The 14,096-nt window shown below is 42.3% G+C and overlaps 1 protein-coding gene across 1 annotated transcript; it reads right to left on the bottom strand.

Annotated features, from left to right (window-relative positions):
- Positions 1–7,846: 7,846 nt before the first annotated feature.
- Positions 7,847–10,197, bottom strand: LOC123124073 (probable 3-beta-hydroxysteroid-Delta(8),Delta(7)-isomerase). Its single transcript, XM_044544776.1, has 4 exons — positions 9,901–10,197; positions 9,383–9,529; positions 9,171–9,279; positions 7,847–8,279 (listed from the first exon to the last, which is right to left on the bottom strand). The coding sequence occupies exons 1-4, from the start codon at positions 10,061–10,063 to the stop codon at positions 8,024–8,026; spliced, it is 675 nt and encodes a 224-aa protein (XP_044400711.1). The 5' UTR covers positions 10,064–10,197; the 3' UTR covers positions 7,847–8,023.
- Between the last annotated feature and the right edge of the window lie 3,899 nt (positions 10,198–14,096).

The following is a 14,096-nucleotide window of genomic DNA, read 5'->3' as shown; positions in this document are numbered from 1 at the left end:
AAAGAGTCAAATTATGTAGCTCATGAGCTGCCTAGATGGGGCGTGCTAATAATCATTCTCGTTGGATTGATGCCCCGCCTGATTTCATTGTGAGTCTGCTGGCAGACGATATATCCATCCTTTGATTAATAAAATAAGCTTTCCCGTCAAAAAAACAATATTTTGTCTACGTCGGTTTCGACCGCCGATGGGCCGGCCGAGTCTTAATGTTCATGTGCATCACCGTCTTATTAAATGCTCCAAAGGAGGTCATCGCCGATTGCGAGCTAGAACTCACGCCCGACAATTCCTCTACAATGCTTACCACACTGATTGGTATACTCGTGCTCGCGCGTGGGACGGTCCAGTAGCATGCTCATTTGCATGATCGGTCTGATCGCCCACACACTTCTCCTTCAGGCTACTGGTCCAAGAAAAACCAATAACTGCTGTTTAGAGGAAAAACTGGTTCTCTGGTTTTTATGAATAAAAAAATCATACTTTTAAAACAAGACCATGTATCTTAAAAAAGTTCATGAATTAGTAAAAATATTATAAATATGAAAAACTGTTCACAAATTATTAAAAAGTTCATGAATTTGAAAAAAAATGCTCTAGGATTTAATAAATGTTCACTAATTTGAAAAATTTCATGAATTTAAAAATATTCCATGAATATTAAAAATGTTCATCGATTTGAAAAGATGTTTACATATGTAGGAAAAAATTCAGGAATTTAGAAAAACTTCATGAATTTGAGAACAGGTTAATAATTATGTTTAAAAATACCTTCATGAAAAAAATTGGTAACAGAAAAAAAATGAAAAATATATATAATGAAAAATGAAACAAAACCAAATTTAAAAACACATGAGTTGAAACTTTTTTAATTTAGTTTATTTCTTCATTTCGTTTAATAATTTATTTATTATTTTCATATTTTCTTTTCTATTTTTGCATTCCTTTTTGTTCTTTTTTCATCGCTGAATTTTCAAAATGTGCATGGTGTTTTAACTTTTAATAATGAAATTGAATATTTATAGATGTTGATCATGAATTTAAAAAACTGTTCATACTTTTCGAAAATATGTCCATCATGTACTAGAAAATATTCATTGTGTTTAAGAAAGTACATCTTGTTTCTAAAACCTGTTCATTTTGTATTTCCGAAATGTATTCTCGCATTTTAAAAATGACTATCATGGATTTAGGAAATTTATTCAGAGTACATTTTGAAGAATGTTCATCGTAACTAGACAGTGCCACGGTGTATTTAAAACATGTTCATTGTGTATTAAAAAATTGTCTCACTTATTTAAAAACCCCATCATGTATGTGAAAATAATATTCACAGTAAAGTTTAGAAACATGTTCGTCACATAACTAAAGATGTTCATCATGTTTTTTAAACTTCCATCATGTATTTCAAAAATATCTTTTCATATTAAAGAAAATATTAACCGTGTATTTGTTTGAAAAAACTCAATGCTTATTTTAAATTATGTTTGAGAACATTTATTTTCATATGCGTAGGCTTTTCCCGTAATATTTTTCTGATCTAGGTTACATTTTTTTAAGCCATATAAAACTTTTCCAAGTCCGTGAGAAATTGTTATGCAGTATGGCGCGTGCGCGCACACACACACACAGTGCCACGGAATTTATGTGCAATGGGAAATATTTTCTTAAGGCACGTGAACATTGATTTTCATACAGATTAACATGTTTATTCAAATATCTTTTGTACAAGCGAAAAAATTGTTTATGTTGATTTTCGAGTCTATAATGTTTCGGAGACATCTTCTCTATGGTATAAATCTTTGCTAGATGCAGTACTGACAAGACATCAATAAAGAGACTGCAATTGGACTGGAGCATCGCTATTGCTACTCACTCACCTGCACGAATTTGATTACCAATAAAGGTTTTGGAAAACCTCTTGAGTCACCCATCCAAAAAGATGAGAAGTCATGAGCGATGATCATGCATGGACCGGGGATGGTCCCCTAGAAGTGCAGTCTGTCAAACCACAAAAAAATTCACCATAATGTCATGGAAGATTCCAACTCCATAAAAATCAAACTAGCAAAAACAAACTTGACACATCAGATCCGAATAATGGACTCTGCAAGGACATGTAACTCACTGTCTCCGTGGCACCGCTACAATGAACTGGGGTAATTTATTCAAGAAAGACCACGGTGATTTGTTATGTTGACAAGACATCTATGTTAGCTAGTTTTACAGACTAGTTTGGCGGGCGGACTCAACACCTAGCCGCATGGACGCGAGTAGGCGTGAGTTTTGTGGGACGACCCACGGCAGGGAACACTCGAGAGATATAATCGTGTGAGATGTAGTACCATTTTGCCTTTGCGCCCAACTATGCGCCGGCCTTAATGGACCGACCAATACAGTGATTTTGGATGGTTGTGAGCTCACCTTAATGGGACACCTCAATAGACCGATTTTGGGAAGGTTCTACATACTAGTTTTAGAACCTTCCATGCGATTGTTCCTTTTTGTTTTTTTGTAGTTTTATTTATTTCTTTGTTTTCCCTTGTGTGTTTTCTCTATTTGTTTTCATCAGTTCCTATTCATTTTTCTTACTTTTTTGTTTTCTGTGTTTCCAAATACATGTTGAACAATTTTCAGATACATGTTGAACATTCTTTTTCCAAATACATGTTGAACATTTGCAAAATGCAAATTGAACATTCTTTTTAATAGAAAGTGAATATTTTTAAACACATATTTGAACATTTTCCCGGGAATTCCCCTCATCCATAAATCGATACACATGGTGTTGTATGTGACGAGTTATTATCCGATGATTTTTTGCACTACCATTATGTCTGAGTAGTTTTCATTTGTCCAATGGTCTTGGTAGCCTGTTATGATTGATGTTAATTGTTTGTTGTGATACGGTGTTATCCTCTTGTGCCAATTTATAAGCATGCACGTATGTTGGATCACACTTAACGCCTAGTATTTCCTAGTATTATGTAATCATGAGTATGCATAGGGTGGCCGGAGTGACAGTATATGAGTCAAAACATATCGATAAAGAATAGATATTGATTTTCTGGTTGGGTTTACCTGAATGAATTGTTAGTATTTGCGGATGTTTGCTGGGGATTTCAATCATAAGTACATGTGAGTCAATTGATTTTGCATCATATTAGCATACACCTCTCCCACATATAAAACTGGAAGTATGTTTATCGGTTATAGTATTGTAGACAATGGCCTAGGGACAATTTTGCAACACCTACCACCACTACTTCCAGACTCGCTTTCATCTAATTTATCGCATATTTCAATTTCAGTGCCTCCCTTTTATTTACTTGCACTTTATGATCATACTACATACTCCCTCCATTCCTAAATATAAGTCTTTTTAGACATTTCAAATGGACTACAACATACGGATGTATATAGACATATTTTAGAGTGTAGATTCACTCATTTTGCTCCGTATGTAGTCACTTGTTGGAATCTCTAGAAAGACTTATATTTGGGAACGGAGGGAGTACTTTGCATTTGCATTTTATATTTTGTTAGAGAATCTAGGTGAATCAAATTTTATATGTATGATAGGTTGTAACCGATAGAGCTTGAAAGAAGATATAGGAAATGTTGTATCAGTGATTACTTTTTAAATTTAGTTTCTTTTTTATTTTCCTTTTCTCATTTCTATTTTCCCCTTTTCTATTTGATCTTTTTTCTTTTCTTTCTGTTCTTTTTCATGGGAAAATTTAAAAAATGCATATTGTTTCCAAAATGTTGGCGTGTTTCTAAAGATGTTGATCATGTATTAAAAAATGTTCATACTTTTCTAAAGTATGTCCATTGTGTATTACAAAAAATTCATTGTGTTTTAAGAAATGTTCATCATGCATTTTAAGAAAGTTCATCGTGTTTTCAAAAAATATTCATCATTATTTCCAAAATGTATTCACGTATATGAAAAATGGCTATCGTGTATGTAGAAAAATTGTTCGCAGTATATTTTCGAGAATATTCATCACGTGCCTAGGCAATGTCACCGTGTATTTAAACAATGATCATACTGTATTTCAAAATCGCCTTCGTGTATCTAAATTACTCATAGTATATTTTTGGAAAATGTCTTTCAAATAACTAAAAATATTTTATTTTAAATGTTTGAGAACATTCATTTCATATGCATGTGCAATTTTTTCCGTAATATTTTGTCTGATCTTGGGAATACTTTTATTAAGTCATATAAAATGTGTTCATGTATGTTAGCACATTTAATGCAATATGATACAAATATAAAGAATAGTTATACAAAACAAAAGTTATGTGCCATCGGAACAATTTTCTCAGGGCACATGAACATTGACTTTAAATAGGTTAACAAAACTTTTTTCAAATATGTTTTTTCAAGCAAAAATACTGTTTATGTTCATTTTGGACTAGTTGTGGAAGTTATCACTCTACTAAATTTCTTGTCTAACATAAAATCGCATGCATAGAAGACGTTTTTTCAACACTCAAGTGAGTAAGATAGCTATTTTTCCTTAGAAATGCATGTAACTTTATTCATACTCAAAACTACTACATGTATATTGCTTTATTCATACTCCTAGGGGCTTGATTGTAGTCTTATTCAAGGGGGTCTTCTTTGCAGTGTAGGGACTTCTGTGCTCTCCCAGGTTGTGCAACGTTGCAACTTCCACGAGCACATGAATTGCAATACAAAAAACAAAAGAAAGTGAAGATAATGATTCATAGCCATAGAAAATGCCTCAAAATTCAATCGAGCAGAACATCTGAAAAATCAAACCAACACTCAGGAAGACAACATCAGTGCTCATAGTTTAGATCTGATTGCTAGTCAGCCGCGTGCACCGCCAGTTGCTTGCTGGTGTACTCCACTCCAAGATGTTTAAATATGTGTTTAATAATATTATGTGTACGAGTAGTGATATAATTGGACTTATAATTAGCGGAGGGTTAGGTGGTTGAGTCGAACATGTGTAACCTGGACGTGTCATATAAGGCACCACGGGGCAGTGATGGAGTGTGACAAGCAACCAAGAGAGGGACAAATTCAAACTAAAAGCTAAATATGCATCAAAATAGGTGCAATCCAATTTACGCCGGAAGCACTAGGTTTACATGGAAATTGAAATTTTATGAGCATCAGAGCGTCTTAGAATCAATTTTCTTTAACTAAATTCAAAACCACCTTTCTTTGCTTCTTCACTCCATCAGTTGTTTGACAACAGTTCATTGTTCAGCCATTCAGTTCATCTGTAATCGTCACATTGAGCCGTGTAGATGCAGAACTGCAACATCACGAGATAGGTAACGGTAGTAGCAACATGTAGATGAGACAACAAACTGTTGTTGATGATCGATATCGCTCGGCATGGCAGGCATATCTAGATGATAGGAAGGGCAAGCAACATTGGTGACATGCAGATGCAGTAGCAAGGAGCGGCGCGGCAGCGGTTGGCAATCAAAGCCTTGATGGAGCAGCCGAGATGGGGGAAAGTGCTATTGGGGAATTAGATCTTGGGAGGAAAACCTAGAGATCAAATTGCATTGAAGACAGGGAGCAACATTGTCTATTTTGTGAAGGGAGGCATGAGCATGAGAGGCGCATTTGTGCATTGGGCTAGAGAGGAAAAATGTATGTTCATGCGTTGGATCAACATTCTTAGTAGTACTAATTAAAGAGAAGGTTTTGCTTTTGGAAGGGAGGGCTGTGGCCCCCTTTGGCCCCCATGAGGCTCCGTAAGTGCCGCGGGGTAACCAAATAAACTAGACATAAGATGGTAGACTAGAGAGAGATTACAATAGCGTCGACGGTCTGGCGCCCATGGCAAGGATGGCCGGATTGGACATGCCATGGTGGTCGGAGCGTTGTTTGAAGTATTTAATTTTATCACAATCTCCTTTGAAAAGATAAATGAAAAATGTCAAACATTTCCTTTGAAAAATTCAGACATCTACATGCATCATGTTTCTTCTTAACTATTTATAAAATCTAAATGTGGTCTAAAATTGAGGAAATTTCCCATATCGCCATCATAGGACCTCACGAGGATGTTATTAACATAACTAACAAAACACTAAACGTAATTAAACACTAGAGTTAATCAATTTGAGGAGCATAGTTCAAAATCAAAAGACAACGTAATTAGCCACCAATACATAGTTAATCGACCTAATGAAACATAATTTAAAACAAACAACGTGTGCCTAGTTGGTCAGAGGAGGAGATGATGATGATGACATCATGACTCATGGCCCCGTAATTGGAGTCGGATAATGCGACAAAGTATGAGACCACCTCACACTCGGTGGCCTCCCTCCATTGCATATCCACTGGTCGGCTTGTCACGCGGGCTCAACAGAGGGCTCAACGCCGATTTTCTCATCGAGCATTACTGGATATGTGCCGATGGCAGCGAGCCCAACCCATCAACGCAGACGACCTCAATTGGGGCCTCGACGGTGATGTGGCTACTCGAACAAGGCATTATTTTCTCCCACCCATCCCCATGAAGTCATCCTCAATCCACATGGACCACATGTCGTCCTCTTCTATTGGTGAATCATCAATCTCGTAGCCATTGGAAAAGGATCTCGACTAGGAGGCTGACGGTGTACGAAGAAGATCTTGACGATACCCAACAAGCTCATCCACTATTCAGTTGCAAGGTTGTGTGGCGTGCGGTGGTTGACCGAAAATCTCCGGCGATGGCGGGCAACGAGATGGAGATTTGATTTTTTTGGGGGGGGGGGGGGTTGAGGTCCAATGGGGAGAAGAGGGTTGGCGGTGGGGTATTGATATGAAGAGGGGAGGAAATAGGGGTGTGGAGCCATTACCAACCCCCCTATTACCAACGCTATGAATGCCTCTCTAGATACCCCCCCCCCCCCGGAACATTAAAACTACGAGCAATTGCATGTGCTCGTCACTAGTTTGTTTTTGGAAAGGAGGTTAAACCCTAGCCTCTGCATCATTGTGATGTTCCCATCTATTTTCATTAATTATTGAGAAGAGCAGATAACACATAAACCACGCCTGAACTATTACAAGATTTAAAGTAAACACTTATGACTAATTAAAGTACAACTTCTTCCCCTGTAAAAAGAGTACTACTTCCGCAACAACACCTTTAAAAATGGATAAACAACCTCACGCCATCGTTGCCACGCCTGATCGAAGACGGCATGTATAAGGATTTTCATTATGTTTGTCAATGCTAGCCATCGAATATCAATGCAATGACAAGTAGATGATGCCTTAAACATGGTAACGGCGCAATTTCGTCACTACTAAGATATAAAGTGGTCTTCAATCAACTCTTGATGACGAATCATTCGACAACCACCTCCGTCTTTACTCCATGCCAGGCCGAAAAGGCACTAGATTTGTGAGACGTCTTCCCACCTAAGACCACACCACAGTTATCAAGGGGACGTCCATGTCTCAACACAGATTTGGCCGCTACCACTTCACACCAATAGGAGTTACACTACACTACACTAAACGACCGCGTTCTTACCATTCACGTCTATCCCTTTGCCCATGAGCGGTAAGTATTACCAGTGACAAGAGTCGCCCTAACTGTCACTGGTCAGCAGACGGCTACAAGATGTTGCTGTAGTAGTGTGGGCTCCCATCCGCAGTGGTTGTGAGAATGTTTCCATTCGGGAGCTTGCAGGGACCTAATTGCAGTCTGCATCCACTATTCAGGGTCCTTCTTGCCCAAGTCAGGGTCTAGTTTGTAGTTTTTAATTCACTTTGAGTCATGATGTAAGTTTCTTTGCATAACTGCTTCATATTTAATAAAGCAACGAGTCCTCAGGGACCCATCCTCTCTTTAAAAAGGTAAAAATATTTATTTCGATTGCAATTGTGTTTGAAACATAGGAATCATTGTATCATGGAACACACATCACCGCAACCAGTGTAGAAATAGTAAAATTGTGGTTCCCATCCGCGCAGGTGTCATACTGCCCAAATAATTATGGTGCCGAGGGCAAAGAGTTGGTTTACTTAGTCTTGATTCACCTTGCAAGACTGAGATGCTTGGCTTATCAACTTCCAGCTCCTTATTGCTATCAACGTTGGAATCACAACCCATGGGGAGTTTGCACCAACAAAATATGTCCAGAAGTAGAATGGACTGGCACAGAAGTTCATGCCGTCTAAGTAGGCGGTAATGTAGAAAATCAACATTGAGTAGAGGTGGCTCATAGATACACCGAACTGTAGAATGTAGTTGTAGGACTTTCTGGAAGCAATAGCGTAACTGCAAGAAGCAAATTTATGGTAAGATAAAATAAATAAAATCTACAATTAATGGTATCTATCTAATCTAGTACTATAAATCTATAAAGCACAGTGTTAGAAAATAGAGAGGCGTGCTATTTTTCTTTAAAAAAAATAGAGAATACCTACTGCGTTGCTGCGTGAATCGATTGCAATATATTTCAGTTATTTGATTATATGACACATGCATAGTTGTATTAATAATATACAAACTAAACCAGAAATGAATATTATATATTTGTGTTGATTATTGTGTAGTCAAAAAATATTTTGAATATAAGTGGCATAATATAATGGATTTTTTTTCATGCATGTTGAATGGACCTTTGATGTGGTGTCATGTGTGGTGAGGTGGTGCCATGCATGAGATCAACTAATAATGGGAACTTTTTCTCATGTATGTTGTTAAAGATGGACTCAACTGTATATGCAACCAAGAACCATGTGATTATTACATCTTGGAATTTTAGGACTCCTTTGGTTTACAAGAATTTTGTAGGAATTTGAGAGGATAAGAATTTTGTAGGAAAAATTTCTTTGAAGCCATTTGATTTACAGGAACAGAATATTATTCCTCTACATGATAGAACCAATCCTTTGTATTTCAAAGGAAGAAAAACATTTGTCTAGACCCAATGAAAAAAAAAATCATATATCATGAACCAAATAATATCTCTTTCTATGGTTTTCCTATTCTCATGATATTCCTATACTATGAATCAAAAGGAAGCCTTAGAAACAAAACTGGATTCATTCTGGTGGTCTGACAAATTCGTCGAGCTAGCTAGAAACTAACAGATCAAGCAAAATTTAATCTTTGTTGTTTTGCCGGGAATAAAAAACAAAGATTAAATTTAATAAGGTGACCTACACAGCAAAAAGTGATAAAGGGCCTTGTAGAAAAACCGCAATGACTTCGATCGCGGTGGTTGTGGTGTCCCCGGTGGCATATCTGGAGTCAGCTTTGCTGTACTCTTTCCCTGAAGATGTAGCATGCATGCAGTTAGTTACACCAAAAATTAAGATCATCATTTTAAGATAATGGATACGGTGGGAGGATATAATTAATCAGCAAGAACTTACATATTTCATCAAAAAAACTGGGATTTTCCTTGGTAAGGTAATTTGGGGTGAAGAGCAAGGGTGCTTCGATGATTAGGTGGGTCAACCCAGTGATTGCCCACCAGCACATGAGCAAACGGTCCGCCTTTGATAGTCTGCTGGGTCTTCCTGCAACATATGAAGATCAGGAGACGATGGGCGTGTTAATTTGCACGGAGCACTCTCTCCGTTTATTTTTTACTTCACGTGTTAGATTTGTCTTAAGTCAAACTTTCTATAGTTTAATCCAGTATATAGAAAAGAGTACCAATTAACATTCACCTCATCAAATCAATATCGCTAGAATTACCATGGAATATATTTTTATAGCATTATATTTATTTGGTATTGTAAATGTTGATAAATTTTAATATGAGTCCAATAAACTTTTACAAAATTTGACTCAAGGCAAACCTATTAGTGGAGTAAAAATAAACGCAGGAAGTATGTATAGTACGCATACATGATGGAAGGATAGGTTTGGTGTTTGCAGTAGTTACCACTATTGAGGACATGGCCGGAGACAAGCCAGATCACCGTGATGACCAAGAGAGAAGTGCCTATGAGGGGCACCACGAGTTCGATGGGTGAAAGCTGCTGCGGCACGAAACCGGGGAGCTCCAGGTCACTTGGCGAGTAAGGGTGGCCGCCTATCGCCGCCATGGATGGATCTAGATGGATGGGCCAAGAGAGAGCGAGTTGTGCGATGGAGAGATTCTGCTTGAGCTCTATGTAACCTCTTCTTCTGCAGGCGCAACAGCTCGCCTCCCTAACAAGTTAATCAAATGCACAACCTCCGGATGATGATGATGATGGCCCCCCTAGAAACAAATATACTAATGTGATGATGGATATAGATGCCCAACCACATGTACATACAAAGTCAAATATGGGGCGGCAGCTGGTACACATGGTGACTAATATATGCAAACAGCAGCATCATCTTCCAGTTCCCCAGTCTGTCCTGGACGTGTGTTTTTTTTTCGAAAATCACCCGCGGAGGAGTCCCTCCACCTGAATATATTGCTCAAAGTGGCCATAATGCCAGAAGAGTGATCCAGTTTATAAGAAAAACCGGATCGAAAACCTTAACAAATTGACCCGGTTTATAAAGAAAACCGAGCCGAAAACATATAAGTAACAAGCGTTACAAGAAGAAGAGAGGAACAGGACGCTCAACATAAGGCAAGACCTAGACTAACAGGACCAGGTAGATGAGGGGTGCGTCGAGGGATCACAATACCAAGACTACAAAGAGCCTAACGCACCACACTGGCGTGCGTATCAAACCCCAGGGCACAACGGAGGAGCTTCCACAATCAACGAGTGCCAAAGCTTAACACGAACCTTGACTAAGAGCTCCACCACGGAAGTTCAAGACGATTAGCAAGTCGGGGGGGGGGGGGGGGGCGTCATTGCATCGTCATTGAGCAAAGGTGAACCAAGATGAGAACAAGAGCCTGAAGCTCGCCTCAACAGAACGGGGTCTTGAGCATGCATAGCAGCAGGACGGAGACCACACGTAGGATAGCCGAAGAGAAACACATAAAGAAGAACACACCACCATCGGTCCTGAGCAGGTCACACCACCAGCAGCACGCGGACCACCCTCAACCACATGCAGCAACTGAAGCTGTCGTTTGGGTCTCCAATATGACGCCTCCGAGGAGGTAGTGTTGCCGAGGACACAACAACGCCATCCGATCCGGCATTGCCTGATCTTAGGTTTTCACCCGGAGACCACAAAGCAAAAGTTGTAGGTGCTGGAGCTCCACAACGGCACCTCCTGCAAGGAAAATGACGTCCATAGACGTCGTTGCCGCCGGCATTGACGTAGTCGATGCAGGGTTCTCACCCGAAGTTTGAGCACATCCCTACAACAAGACGGCACCTGACCACCACCACCATCGAACCCTTCGAGAGACGAAGAAGCACGACAAGCCGCCGGAGCCAACCGCACCCTACGGAGACCACCGACACCAAACTTCAGCACTAGCTAGGCGCCAGATCCATCAACGGCCGACCGAGCGCAGGCCACCGGACGGAACGCAGGCCACCATGCCCTGCCGAGCACCATGTCGGCAAGGAGCAAAGGAGCATTGCCCGAGGCCAGGAACCACCATGGTCCGGGCTGGAGCCATACATCAGGTGCGGCGGCATGCCCCACGCGCGCCACCGCGCACCCGTTGGAGACCAGAACCGAAACGCCCGCGAGGTCAACAGAAGGCAGTGAGATCAAGACCAGCTGTTATTGATTCTACATAATATGTTGTAAATGCAATGCAAAATTTATCATTTGGAAGCATTGATAATTTGATCTGTGGATTTGAAAAACTTATCCGGCATCATATCTAGCAACTGGCCAACCCAATAACTCAATTTCACCATAACAAATTATTGGGTTGATTTGGTGATTTGATAAGCTGATGCTACACCTGATGTCTTCTTCTTTTTGTTGAGAATGATGCTTCACCCACCTTCGATGCCCATCCACTTGTTTACGTATGTGGTGAACTACAGATCGTTGGTTGCAGCGCCTCATGGAGTTCATGAAACGGTCAATACTTGTAAGTGCCATCCGTAAAAATATTCGCCTAAGTGCCACTTCTTGTACCTAAAATGTAAACTGATCGATAAGTGTGTAGGCTATCTGCTTGGGCAGTCCCGCCCCGGTCTGTGGCCAGCCAGATCTAGCGAGGCAGCAACGAATCAGTCTCGTAGAGGCCTACCCGTGCGGGGATGATACCGAAATAGACTTGCGCCTCGCTATATTAATATAGCAACCACTCAATACAGTCAGAAGTTCAACGCTGGAACAAACAGCACAATCACAAAAAAAAGAAGAGAAAAGCAAGAGAAAGAAATGCCGGCAGCACCGGATGAACGAAAGCTGAAGCATCCCGCAACCACTGCGCCCACCGGAAACATCCACCACGCTCCAATGCCATCAAGTCGCCGCGAACCAAGCAACACCTTCAAGAAGGACTGCGACGACGACGACGCTACTGCCCGGACGAATCCTAGGATTTCTCCTAGTACACGGAGGGAAGCGGGCGAGAGGTACTCCTGACGCCCTTCAAGAAGGTTGATGGCGCCCGCAGGCGTCACGGCGTCGGTGCCGGGCGGACCCGAGAGGGATTTCGCCCTACCCCTCATACCCACAACCTAGGACCAACCGGCGGCTCCACCACGCCAACCGCCCACCAACCTGCGCCACCACAGTCACGAGGACACCACCGTCGTCTCTCCACCGCAGACACTGCGAGGCCGGTCAAACCAAACGGGACCACCGCCGATAGGGGCCGGGAGCACCACAGCCACGTGGGAGGGGACAACCTCCACTGGCACAAGCCGTAGCAGACCGGACGCAGGCGCGGGAGCACGCCGGACCCCCTGCCCAGCCGGGCCCAGATCGGGCCCGTTAAGCTCCTGCTGCCGCGCTGCAACCGACGGAGCGCAGAGACGCCGATCACAACGACCGCATCCCGCCAGCCCAGCTGGAGGAGACCCACCGGAGGCCAGACCAACCCGCCCTGACCCAGATCTGGCCCAAAAGGGCCCGGATCTGGGCCTGCAGGGCTCCGCCGGCCAACCCCCGCCGCCAGCCGCCACCGCCGCCAAAGGGCCGCGCCACCGCCGTATCTGCGCCCGATCTACACCGGAGCACCGCCCGCCTAGGCGCACCGTCGCCGGAAACCGCCGCCCGAGCCGGGGAACCGCGAAGGGGAGAGGAAGAGGGCCGCCACCGCCGGCCTCGCCACGGCGCCGCGCGGGCAACGCCGGGCCACGCCAGCCGGCGGGAGGTGGGGTGGGAGGTGGGGGCTGGGCGGCGAGGGGAGGGAGGGCCGCCCCGGTCGCCCCGCTCGGGGGTGGGGGGGCGTGGGGGTACGCGGAGGGAGCCTGCCTTGCTATACCTGTTTGGGGATGATCACCCATTGCTGTAACGCAACCACCAAACAAAGACAAGGATCCACAGGATCCACAATGGTGTCAGAGCTGCCATGGTGCCGAGCCTCCGCTGCGAGCCTGCCATCGGGAGAAAGACGAAGGCGGAAGGCCCCACCGCCACCGTTTTTTGGAGCCTTGAGGGCTTGTCCTACGGCTCTCTCTGGTGGTGGCCAGGAGAAGGGTTTAGGAGGGGAAGGGTGGCGGCAGCGGTCGAGTTCGTCGCCACCCGGGTCGCTGGTGTTGAGCGACGCGGGCCTTAACCTGTCAAAATACCTGCTAACCAAACATCACTTAAAGAAATTTTCAGATTAGAAATCCAATCATACATTAAAGAGGGGAGATTTGGTTCTCAAGTTGATAATTTTCGTTCAACATATTACATGACCGACTAATTTCCAGTAATCCAAAACAAAAACAAACTAGCTTTGTTTCTAAAAGAGCAAAGAAATCAGCTAGCTAGTGGAGATATATAAGAATTCTCTTTTTTTTCGGAAAAATGTACCAAATCTACAATAAAGGTTCACCAGATGTACAAACCAACCCAAACATAATAAAAACTACGTTTAGGTTCCTAGACGACCGAACGACCACCGCCTCAACCGGAACGAGTACTCGACACACCGTCTTTGCCGATCGCATATTGGATCCGGCCTGACCTTGTTGATAACATGTGGGAATTCTTCATGCATGTGCCCCTAACAAACAATGCCACTAAAGTCGCATTCATCGTCGTTGAACCCTTGAATTG

The sequence above is a fragment of the Triticum aestivum genome, chromosome 5D (genome assembly GCF_018294505.1).
Source record: "Triticum aestivum cultivar Chinese Spring chromosome 5D, IWGSC CS RefSeq v2.1, whole genome shotgun sequence".
In the NCBI taxonomy this organism is placed as follows: Eukaryota; Viridiplantae; Streptophyta; class Magnoliopsida; order Poales; family Poaceae; genus Triticum; species Triticum aestivum.
This window is presented reverse-complemented; position numbering and strand designations above follow the sequence as displayed.

Excerpts from the sequence above, each read along its gene's own strand:
- LOC123124073 (XM_044544776.1), bottom strand. The coding sequence starts at position 10,063 with ATGGCGGCGATAGGCGGCCACCCTTACTCGCCAAGTGACCTGGAGCTC. Across the intron at positions 9,530-9,900 it reads CGGCCATGTCCTCAATAGTG|GAAGACCCAGCAGACTATCA; the intron begins GTAACTACTGCA and ends CATATGTTGCAG. Across the intron at positions 8,280-9,170 it reads CCTTTATCACTTTTTGCTGT|TTACGCTATTGCTTCCAGAA; the intron begins GTAGGTCACCTT and ends TGCTTCTTGCAG.